This window comes from Coloeus monedula (assembly GCF_965178545.1).
Source record: "Coloeus monedula genome assembly, chromosome: 19".
In the NCBI taxonomy this organism is placed as follows: Eukaryota; Metazoa; Chordata; class Aves; order Passeriformes; family Corvidae; genus Coloeus; species Coloeus monedula.
Genome location: NC_138799.1, coordinates 9039682 through 9052361, shown reverse-complemented (window position 1 = coordinate 9052361; position 12680 = coordinate 9039682). Strand labels below are relative to the sequence as shown.

The window sequence follows — 12680 nt, the reverse complement described above, 5'->3', positions numbered from 1 at the left end:
AATGAACACCATTACATGCATTAAACCACAGCAAGCAAGTCCATTGCCCCCTCAATACCAAGAGAAAGGCAAGAATGAAAAGTCAAGTTTGACTTACAACACCAATTTTAAATGACACTAAATAAAACTGAGTAAACATTATGGTGAAAGAGTGAATTCTACACTGGCCAAAACCAGCACTAGACTTACAGCAAGTATCCATACAGGACAATTCAGGAAAGTACCATATTAAGAAGAACTTGAGGAAAAAATTATACCACGGTTACTGCAACACTTCAGCTCTGAAGAATTAATATAACAATCTTTCACTGCTGTTGGAGTGATGGATTCATTTCTTTTTAAGGATCTGCTTTACAGATCACTAATTTCTGCAGCTCCATAACTCTTCCTGCTCTGATGTAGACTGTGTAATTTTTGGAGTTTTCCCTCAAAAGTAAAGATTAGCCATGTAACTAACTGCATAGTCAAGTACAACTGAAGTAAAAATCTTTCAAAATTGAATTTATGTGAAATACATAGCTATTCGTAACAATTTCACACTCTTTTAAGTCAAAACTTGGATTAAAGGAACCCAGACCTATGGGGTTTGTTTCTATAATCTCTTGCAGAAATTTAATTAAGTGCTCCTACATTTGTTAGATTTCTCCATGTTCTGACTGTGCTACGGAGCAGCAGAAATTACTCTTTGCTGAAAACTTACACACTTAACAATCCTCACACTCAGGCTTTTTCCAAAATGATTTTTCACTTTTGCAGCAGAAGGCTGAAAATTGAACTTGTTGAGCTTAAATGTATTAGAGCAAAAAATGTTACCAAGAATCATTCTCTTAAGCCACTGGGGAGGAAACTGGATGGATTCCAATTCTTCAATAAATTCATTCCAAAACTTTGTTTCACTTCTTTTTTCAAACAATGGCACAAGTCAGAAAATCAGCTGCTGATTTTTATATTCCTACTGAAAACAACTGTGTCTAACAATCTAAAGCTTGTAAAAACCTCTCAAACTCTGCTTTGGGATGACACTCTGGAACTCTATACAAAGGTACCTTTATTTGCACAACAGCAGCTCAAAACAAGGGCACTCTACATTCCCTGCAATAAGGCTATTTTACTAATTTTTCCTGAAGGCAAGAGGTTTCCTTCAACCTCACCAGGAATTTTTCAATGAAACATTTTTTCATTAGAAAACAGCTAAACAAAGAAAAAAAACCCTTTCTTTATGTAAAAGTAGCCAATGGCCGGGGGGAAGGGAATTCAGGATACAGCCCAGACAGACAAACAGAACTCTCATAAATAACCTACTGATTCAGTTAAGCACCAAGATACAGGAGACAGGATCCAATCTCAGGGTAAGAGGTTCTCCTGCAAGTTTCTGATGTCACACGTTCCCCTCAGTCTGACCAAGCTATGACCATGTTTCTGTTTATTAAGACCAGCAGTTCATGATGATGAACTTCCTATTTAATCCAGATAACAGAAATTAAAAAGACGCTATTTTTTAGAGACTCACATATGTCCCTAATTTTCCCCATATGAGTAGTCACATAGGAGTCAGAAGTTACTTACACATCTGGGGTTAAAAGCGTCTTTACAAGTTTTAACAGTTCAAGGGTAAAATAGAAGCTTTGAACTCAGACCTCTACCTTCGTCTTGAAATGCAAAGCTTTTGTTCTTTTCCTGAAAAGCTTTTTATGCTGTCTTACAACTTATCATGGGCCAGTTATTTGAAAGTCCAATCAATAATTTTTCTGCTTTAATGGACAGAATTCCAGAAGTCCATGCAAAATGGGGTCAGGTAAAATTTAGAATAAGCAAGCAAAAGTTTGAGATTTGTATTATTCTCGTCAATCACACAAATATGCAAATTTATTTTACATTCCCTGATGATTCCGGGCCAACAATGAAAAAACTTTTCAAAATCCTAACAACTCTGAAACACTGGTTATGCAAGAACCTGGCATCCTGATGACATATGTGTGCCCATATATTTATCTTTTCCACACAAATAATTTTTGTTGCAACCTGCCAGTGAAACGTATGTTTGGAAGTTTGTTATTAAACAGATTTTTTAAAAGAAGGAAATTTAAAACTGTTTTTTTAAATCATGTCGATTGCAGCAAACCCACTTACCAGTGATTCCCCCATCAGTGATTTGGAAAGAACATTAGACACAATTTGCAGCTTCCCTTTGAGATGCATGCAGCAGAGCACTGCCCGGAGAGATCCATCGCCCTTGGCCAGCCCCTCTCCCAGCACTGCAACACAAATCAGCTACCATTATCCTCAGCACACCAAACATTTAAGTCATACATACAGTTTTCCTTCAGCCTTAACAAGAGAACAAAGTCTGAGGCTCAGGTTGAATCCAGGGCTTCTTGGATGTAAATTAAGTATCATGTGCTGTTGTCTAATATTAACTTGAAGCTTGTCTCCCACCATCTAATAAATGCTGCACATGAGCTCAAAAAAGGTTGTCATGTTTGCATGCTAAAATAGACATAAATTAAATATGGGAAGGGTAAATTCAAATATCTGACACAGACACAAAGGACCTCCTCTCACAGAAGGAGTAAAAAAAGAAATAGCAACCAACAACCTCTCAGTAACACAAACATGCTCAGGAAGATCCATTCATGCTCACAAAATGCATGCCCTGTCGTTTCCAAAAATAGCCAACCTCCTCATGGGCAATTCCTGCTCCTTTAAAAGGGCTTTTATTCACTTATGCTGCAAAGTGTGGCATATAGGAACGACTGTCTGAGCCCAGAAATTTACAGGCTCCATGTAACAGAAAACTTTCTGAATGCTTCCTAGCACGGGATCAGCAGCAAGCAGTGCCAAACAGACACTTTCCTGAACACTTCCAGCAGGGACAGGATTTCACAATACAGACGTGCTTCAGACAAGCTGGAACAACACTTAATCACATGTATTACCTGTCCAGAAAAGGAAATGCCAGTGTGACTAAAAAGCTTAGCAAGCCTAGTGTGTGAATTGAAAAGAAGGCTGGACAGTTGTTTAAAATTAAGGAATTATAAAATAACTGTTATTGCAGGCAACATCAACATCTGTGTTTATAGTGCTACTCATGCAGATGCAAACAGCCCCTGTTAGTGCTAATAGGAATTTCACATTCACCACAACTTCAGGGTTACATTTTAGAAAAATAAATCAAAACTCCTCACTCAACAGACGTTCACGTCGTTAACAGAAATTGCATTAAAGGCTCAATAAAGAAATAGTCCCACAAAACATTTAAATAAAAACAGCTAAGCATCTCTTCAAACTGCAACGGTAACTAAATCCTTTCTTATAAAGTGCCTCAAAAATTAGTCTGAATTCACCACTGTGATAGTACTGACCACATTGCCAAAAATAGAACTTACTTCCCAAATCAGAAGCAGAAGCACCGAAAATAGCTTTAACATGTCTGACAGTTTGCTATTTTAATCTCAAAGATTAAATCTCCAATTATGATATATACCACTATCTGCATAATATCACCAAGCTAAAACATACAGTTGCACATAAAAAGTTGCAACACATTAACCAGTATCTTTTGGGAAAGATTTGTGGAATAATTTAACAGATTTTAAGTTATCATAATTCCTTGTAACACTGCAAGCAGCATACTATAAAGAACATGTATTTCTCCAGCTATTCCAAAATACACTGATCATTCAGGTTCAAATAAAACCATCATAGCTGTGCAATGTGTCAAGTCTTGTAAAAAAGCTTTGCCCACTATAAAAAGCCTGTGAGCATCAAGGAGTGTGAGTATCAAGTAGTCCATGCTAAGGTTGTTTCTTCCCAATACTTCAAACATCAAACTAAAACTAAGACCTTCTGAGATCATAAATGCAGATAGCAGATACTCTAAATGTCAGGTGCTGGGCTACAATTGATAACCACACATCATGGAGAACCACAACCAAATCATTCATTCGTATATTCATAAAAATATGGTATGTGTATATGTGTGTACGTGTATATGTATATGGTATATGTATATGTGTGTATATATATATAAACACATACACAACATTTTTATATACATACATAAATATGGCATTAGTAAGTTCAAAAATGTCCTCAGTTTTAGATCTGGAAAAAAATATGTGCAGAATATGCTGGCATGAATGAAGGAAATTAACATTAATCTGGATGCTATTTCTTTGTTAACTAATATACATTTAAAGGCTGGTTTTTCCTACTTAATTTTAAAAAACAAGATAAGAGATCAGTGGTCCTATTCCACCCACTTCTATGCCTGTCCAGTGAGAGATGACAAGCAGTTACCATGACAGTTCCTTTGAGATACTGATAACTGACACACACACCAAGAAAAACTTCCACAGATAAATGTCACCCCAGTCCCCTATGACAAACCCATCAGAGCTCATCAATGAGAACACTATTCATTAAAAACAGCATTCTCCCTCCTACCTCCTTTAACCATCATTCGGCTTTCCATATGTCTCTCACTTTTATTTGCCATCATGAAAGACAACTCTGAAGTTAGAATATTACACCCCTATAGCATACATCAATAAGGTAAAAGAAATTTTTTAAAACTTTCAGGCTATTTTAAGAATGGTACTGATTAAGAGACATTCAGACTTTTGTAAGTTATTAAACTTTAATTTTACACCTAGAGAAAGCAAGTTTCTTTTTCTTCGTCAATTTTTATGGACCTTTACAAGCAGGCTGCAGAGCCCCACATATTCCCCAAACTATGACTTGACTATCAGTGAAGACAAACACATTAAAGAAAACCCAAACCAAATTAAAATCCACAAACCCAGAAAGGAACAATTTAAAGATTATCATTGCTAGCATAGGAATGTCTGAAGAGTAGATCACAGTCTGTGTAACAAAACTGCACCTGAAAAAACTTCCTTTAACATTCAGGAGTAGTTAAAGAATTAAAACCGAAAGGTAGGACCTACCCACCTTTTCTTTCCAAATCTAACTGATAAACTGTGTTCCAACACTTTCCAAACTCAGTGAGCTCTCAGTGAATTCTGAATAATTTGCGTTATACATGAACAACAGAGGATAAGGAAAGATGGTTAACTCCTTCAAAAACACCCAAACTGAACAAGGCAGCGAAACATGAAAGGCTCAACTTCAATGTGACATAGGTAATTTGGAAGCTTTAACAAATGTGCATCATCTTGATTTTCTCTGAACTAAGGCCCAAATGCAAACCAAAATATCCACCATGTCCTTGGGAAGAAAGGCAGAACAATCAGCTGTCTTTTTGTCTTTATCTTCATAAGAATCCTGACATTATCAACTCTTCCTACATTTGTGCACTAAAATAACTATTAGCTAAATTGCACCACTGTGCCAAAGACATGTATTTGAGTCCTGGTACATGAGCAAGAGCTGAAAAATAGTGATATCTCTCTTTAAGGAAAAAAAAAAAAAAAACAAAAAACCAGAAAAAGTATTATAAAGCAGATACATAATTTTAAATAGGAAAAAAAAAACTGTTAGCAAACTAACAAATCTGGGCATCAGTTTTAAAAATTCAGACAACTGACTGCAATTCATAACACTATTTAATAAAAAAAGAAAATAAGCATACCATGCCTACAGTCTTCATCTGCTTGCCCATACTTTTTCTGAAAGGTAAAACATGAAAAGTTTAAAAATAGCATTATTCCAGTTAGCATAAACAACTACATGCTTGAATTACAAGTTTTGTAAAACTTTTTAGAAATCATTACCTTGTCTTTTCCTGGGTAGAACATGTAAAGAACATAAATCACACGTCAATTATAATATAATTTATTCTTAGAATGCTGACTCTTCCTCAAATTCTCAGTTAATTCTTAAAATGCTGACTTTTTCTCAAATTGTCAGCACGGAGACATTTTAAAAGAAGAACCTGAATGTGCAAAGGTGTATGTTTTATACAACACCTAGGAAAAAAAATAGAAAACTTAACTTTCTAGACACTGTGTGGTTTTTAACCTTGCACTACTATGGATCTGTTGAAATTTTAAGATACACACATTATTTTATTCTGTCTTTTCAGAAGTGATTTTGAAGATTATTTTGTTTAGAAAACAAGAAGGAAAGTTTGGATTGTTTTCCTCTTTTACTTTTAAGACTTTACATATCTATAGAATTCAAATCTTTAATAGGAAAGTTTTGATTTCAAGTCTTTTTCCAAACTCCCTGCAGACTTACTGCAATAATAGCACTATAATGAACATCCAGATAGGTGTCTCAGAGGATTTTCAAAGAATGGCGTCAGAAATGTATTAAATACTCCAAGCACCAGTGTGCGTATTTGCTTATGGAAATAATTTTGAGAGGTCAAGTCTGTGGTAACACAACTTCTAATAGAAAAACCAGCCTCAGTTATTTGTGAATCTCTTCCCCTGAGGAGCCATAAGATAGGTCACTTCTTCATTTAAGAGGTTTCCCAATTCTTGTTTTGCACACTGAATAGTCCAATCCAGCTATTTATTTAAAGAATGCTTAAAAACACTCCCTCATCAGATGAGCAAGATTTGTCTTAAAGCTGCCCAGCAAGGTCTTATGACTTGGCCAAACTTTTTCCACCTGGGATGAAACAGCTCCTACACAATACATAAAGATTTGGAGTGGATAAGGCCCCTGTAAATCTGTAACAGCGTTACGGAAAGGTAAGAAAATGCAGGTTGTAGGCTTATTCTTAAGCACTGTAATGTCCTTTCCCTTAAGAAACTGTAGTTCTGATGCTTTAAAGGAAGGACACGACTTTGGCAATGGGGTCACCTATAATTCAGGGTTATGCTTCTTGCTTTGCATTTACAAAGACCTGTTTTCACCTTTCCACTAAATATTTGCCAGAGTCTAAAAGTTACATCTTTCACCAGATATGAGCTAGTCTAGCCCTGGAAAGCTGGGATTAAGCATTAAAAAACTAATTTTAGGCATATGCAAATGGAGCTAAAGCAGGTATATACCTAGGGGTATATACCTAGATTCTGGCATTTCTTAACTTCATTTTTTGAGTGTTTTTATTTGTGGAAACTTTAACTTCATGCTCTTTAAAGATAAGGTAATTTGGTATGTAATTTAGCATATGTACCCTAAACTTAGCTACTTTGCCTTCCTGGAATATATATATATATATATATTTTTTTTTTTTTTTTATTTTTTTTTTTTTTTTTTTAAATGTTTGAAGTATTTTTCCTTATTTGTTTAGAAAACTGTGATTGAGACCCAAAGTAAGAGGTTCCAATCCTGAAAAATAAACGGATCAGGGAGAGCTACAAGACAGAAGCCTCACATCATAGCAAGAGGGATTCTGTGGGCAGAGCAACATGCCAAAAATTCTGAGTTGTATTTAAATCTTGACAATACAAGATATTTGACTTTTCTTTCCAGTTCACTAGATACTATAAAGAGTCACACTCACAAGTTGTAAAAAGGAAGCAATTCTATACAGAAGAGTCTCGATTTTGATGCGGTCGATTTCTGCCTGGCAGGGCTCCAGGAGGTGAGCTGGGGGGTACTGGCTGAGGGAAAGGAGAGCCTCTGTGCAATGCTTCACTGCCACTTCATAATCCTGCTGCTTAAGAGATTCACATGCTTGTTCACATGCCTTCTCTGGTCTTCTGTCTGCCATGACTCAGGGACAGAAATCCTAGAGCGGGGGCAGAGGGGACGATAAAATGTTGGTTAGCTGTGGAATGGCACTGAAAACTTGCCAACCAACTTCCATTCCCATCTCAAGGTGCTGTATCACATCCCCCTCGTGCTATGCCAGTCACATTTCCTAAACCAAGCTTCTCACTAACTAATTTCTTCCCAGGCTTTTCTCCATCCCAGCTCTTGGTTTTGATTCTAATTCAAGAAGGTACATAAAGCCCACGATTTATTTTAAGAATGTAAGTAGGGGTTTCAAATTTTAAAGTCAGCATGGATTTAAGCAGAGGCTTTTGGGTCTTCAATGGCAACACAACCTTTGCTTTGGAAGGAACACAACTCATCCCCTAAGTGCTGTCTCTTGAGCCTGCAGCCATGGACTCCACGACACCTTCTCTTCCAAGTACTTCTCACCTACACTCAGGAGGAGGGGGTGCTTCCTCTGGGGAAAGGACAACAGGGAGGACAGGGAAGGATAGGAAAGACCAGGGGGTCAACAGCAAACCAAACGCTTGTGTATTCCTCCTGCTGGTTTAGCTACATTTACAGCTGAGAAAGTCTAGATACCCCTGCCACACCAACACCTTTGTGCAGAACTTCTTAAATAATTTTGAAGTAAATATTTGAGGGGATTGAGATAGTTATAATAGAAATCTGTATACAGACAGACATTATCTGCCAATAAACTAAGACAAATGGTTATCTACATCTGAACCACCAACAGAAGAGCAAAGCACTTCTGTAATCTCTGTCTACATTCTCCCTTCATTGACATAATATTTAAATCCATTATACACATCCCTAGAGACACTGTACTTTAAAGCAGACTTCACAAAAACGGGTTCTGATAACTGAAAGAGGAAAAAAACTAACAATTCTCATTTTTGCTTTTAGCAAGCAGCATATTGTCAATATTTCTGATTACAGATCAACTATTACAATTCTCTCAAATAACTATTTTTAGTCCACTTTAAAAATTCACTGTTAAAAGCTTCCTTTATACTTGGTATTTTCAGATTTTCAACCGAAGGTAAAGTAACTTCAAGAATTTATCTGGAAGTCAAATAAATGCATTTTCCCCATATGAAAAATAAACCATGACCCCACTTTTCCCATTAACACATGCCTAAGCCAACATTCAGGAGAAATGTAAACAAGTCTTTTAATATATTGTACAACATAGTGTTCTGTGTTTTCCCTTCTATTCTAAATTTCCATTCAGTATCAAAATAATTATATAAAGGAATATTGATGTTTCAAGACATAAACTAGCTTCCCTTTTACAACACTGATATAAAAATTTCTCATACACAACTAAAAAAAAAATCTTCTCTAAAATGAAATAACGTAAGCATGACTATTTCACAGTTATCCTGGTACAAATCTGTGACATGTGTCTCTTTCTTAATAACAGCCTTGTAAAATATTACCTCATTCATCCACATTTTTTTTTCTTCTGCTAAAAATGTGTCTGCATTTTCAAACAGAATAGGAACAGGCAAGTAGGTTTTGCATTTCCATGAGTAAACTCATTCATGAGGTAATTCTATTAAAGATTCTGCTGGATCACTTAAGCACATATTTTCAACTACATAAATGTTAGGTATTCTTAGGCTGTGTATGCAAGGACCCTTTCTAGATGCAACTAAAAATCACACTGGTTTCCACTTCACTACCATTTTAGACCACTGTGTATTTCACAAATCTAGGATCTGCTTCCACAATGATACAACAGTTAATCGATGTTTTTCTCATGTACATTGTTTTCCTCCTAAGGGACTGAAAATAGAGGACTCCATGAACTCTGCTGTACTTTTGATTTCCTCACTTCCTGGCTGACATATAACCAAGATTCCTTTGACCAAAAGGCTGAGCAGAGCTTCTGTGTGTTTATTCTCAAAGAGCTGACTAAACACAGATTCCATCCTAAGTGACCTGGCCAGTGCAGCTGACAGGCATTTGAAAGCCCTTCTCCTCCAGCACAGCACCACGTAAAAGACAAAGATGTTCCTTATCATTTGCCTTACGCTGACTGGTTGGATAAATATAGAACTCTTGTGTTTGAGAAGCTGGATTTTACACACCCAGAAGTGGCCACACAATTTCTTTGGTCAATTTGAAGACTCCAGAGTCCCTCAGAGGACATAACTGACCCTGAGCAAAATCCCATAAATTAAGTGGAAGCAAGAGCAGTAAGGACCAAGCTGTTGGATAACTGAGTCACACTGATGATATTTCAGGGTGTAAAAAACCCACCAAAATCACAGTGTATGGGACACAGTGATAGATACGGAGCCACTGCAGTGTAATTTGTTTGGAAAAAAATCAAATTATAACAAACAAAACCAGTACGTGGACAACATGTGGAAAATTATGCACTCAGGCTCTCATTTCATTTCAATCCCACCTATGGCCATACATGCAGACTCAAATATGGACATTTATTAGGTCTTTGTGCCATCGACTTCAGATTCCAATCCAGGTGCTCTAGACTGTTCCTTGGAGACACCTGACCTTTCCTGCTGACTTCAGAAACCATTGTTCCTAGTTTTGGTACCCTGTATCAGCAACTGAAACTTGTGAACATGAATTACAACCACCATTTCTTAAAATCTAGTCTGTTGAAGTACCTGACTTGCCTACATTTAAAATCATTCAGAGCAGTTCCTAAGTCCCAGCAGGACCAGGAAAAGTGACTCTACCTCTGCTGGGCACTGCTGATGCCTCACTACCAGTCCAGTGTCCAGTTCTGGGCTCCTCCCCTCAAGAAGGGCACTGAGGGGCTCATTTGAGCCCAGAGAGGGGAACAGAGCTGGGGAAGGGTCTAGAGCACCAGTGTGATCAGGAGCAGCTGAGGGAGTTGTTGGGGTTCAGCCTGGAGAAAAGGAGGCTAAGGGGGGACCTTCTCAATCCCTGCAGTTGTCTGAAAGGAGGTTGTGGCCAGGTGGGAGTCTGGCTGTGCTCCCTGAGAAGAAGTGACAGGACAAGTGGAAATGGCCTCAAGCTGCACCAAGAGAGGTTTAGGCTGGATCTGAGGAAAAATTCCTTCACTGGAAGAGTGGCTAAGCATTGGAATGGGCTACCCAGGAAGTGATGGAGTCACCATCCCTGGAAGTGCTCAAAAACAAGTGCACTTCACAATGTGGTTTAGTTGGCACAGTGGTATTTTGTCAAAGGTTGGACTCAACCTTCGAGGCCGTTTCCAATCTTAAAGTATTCACAGAATCATTAACAGCCAAGGCGTGAAGGCACTTGTTAAAAGAAATTTATTTCCAGTTCTACAAATCTTTATTTTCAAGATTTCAAGCATAAAACTGGAATTTCTACGTTCAGTCTAAGAGTAGAATTTATTACAGATTAGAATTGAAAGCTGAAGTGTCACAAGGTCCGTGCTATACTCCCAACTCTCTTTGCAAAACTTATGAGCTTCACTTCTGTCTGCAAAACTGAAATTAAAATACTAAACATGTAACAGGACAAACATCATGTTTATTCATTGTCTCAAAGAGACCTGGAAAACCACATGCCGAAAGAGTTCAAAATTCAATTTTGAGAAATAACTTATCCTATAGTGAAGTTTAATACATCTTCAAAATATTGAAGAACCAGTAAACAGGCATATTCCCACTGGCTGAAGTTGCATATCTGAAATAGGGGGACTTCCCTAAGAAATTATATTATATATATAATCTGGCATCATACTTTGTACCTCAAAAAACTCCTGCCCTTAAGTAGAAGAGAACTTACTGAACTTGCATTTCTTTGAAGGCCAAGTTGTAGTCAGCTTATCTTCCACAAAATATTGTTTCAAAGACCTGGTTAGTTCCAACTGGTGTTACTTAAACCTCAGTGGTTTTTACAACTAAGCATGACAATTTTTCCCCCCCTACGACTAATGATTTTCAGGCTCAATATTCCTAATGAGTATTCCACCTTCTTGCCAAAGGGCTTTTGTAAACAAATACAAAAAGAGTAACTAAAATTTAATCTCCAAATAAAGCTGCACATTTCCCCTCCAGAAGTGCAGAGGGGGCTGGGAAAGGCAGAAGGGACAGCTTGAGGAGGAAGAGCGATAAACAACGTGATCTACACAGTCATTTATTTCCAAGTAAACACTACGCCTGCTTGGTGCACAGGAGGCTCTGAAGAGCTACTCCACAGTCTGATGAGTCCAACTTCAAATTAAAATCTATGTAGGAGGAGAGAACATCATGAACTAAAATTCTAGTGTTTCACAGCAGTTTTACTCATGACTGTGCACTTCCATGCTCCACAGCTTACTGATGTGTTTTATGGAATCAAAGGGTCCATGCACTAAGATAATGATAAGTTAAAGCATGTGATGGTTCCTAGAAAAATTTCAAACAGATGCCTTTTCAATTCACTGTAAAGCATCTAGCCAGATAACTCTCTCTGTACTTCATAAACAAACAGATTAGAGGGCACAATGCTGTTCCTATTAATGTTACTGGCAAAATTCCCAATGTCTGCCAAGACAGAAGGATCAGATCCAAGGTCTCGCATGCCAAGCTGACAAACAGTAGACAAGTCAGTAAATATTTGCATATTTTAACCAAACATTAACATCTCTTGTAAAGATTTATGCTAAAGCAATGATGTTCAACTTGCAGTCCTACAGTGAGACTGGTAGGGATTTACTGTCAATTGAATTTACTTCAAGAGCCACATCCTGGGAATCGCAGAGTGAAGCAAATGAATGAGACCCATTGCCATGGGGAATGTGGAGGGGAAGAGCCTCTCCAGCTGCCTCCCATTACAATCCATAACCCTTCAAACAGCTCTGCTGAGAGAAATAAGCACAAAATATTCCTTGCCAAAGCCATTCAGCCATGTCCTCCTGTTAGCAGCCTGCTGTCCTGCGGGAAAGGAGAGGAGGAGATAGATTTGCCCTTCCATTGCCTATTGGAGTCAAGCTGGTGCAGGCTCTGAGAGCAGGGCACAATGAATTCCACTCATCCTGCCCCTCTCTACAGAAATGCAAGCACTCTGTTTCCCAACCCTTTGGGATT

General features: G+C 37.7%; 1 protein-coding gene across 3 annotated transcripts in view; it reads right to left on the bottom strand.

Moving 5' to 3' along the window:
• HELZ (helicase with zinc finger) overlaps positions 1–12680 on the bottom strand; it is an 84838-nt gene that overhangs the window by 60074 nt on the left and 12084 nt on the right. For 2 of the 3 annotated variants that reach the window (XM_082294085.1, XM_082294086.1), the window contains exons 2-4: positions 7421–7648; positions 5594–5630; positions 2131–2255 (exon numbers count right to left, since the gene is read on the bottom strand). In XM_082294085.1, the coding sequence (XP_082150211.1) occupies positions 2131–2255; positions 5594–5630; positions 7421–7630 (372 nt within the window). In that variant the 5' untranslated portion in view covers positions 7631–7648. Of the gene's footprint in view, positions 1–2130; positions 2256–5593; positions 5631–5735; positions 5780–7420; positions 7649–12680 lie in introns of those variants that run through there. The other variant, XM_082294087.1, reaches the window with a different exon arrangement.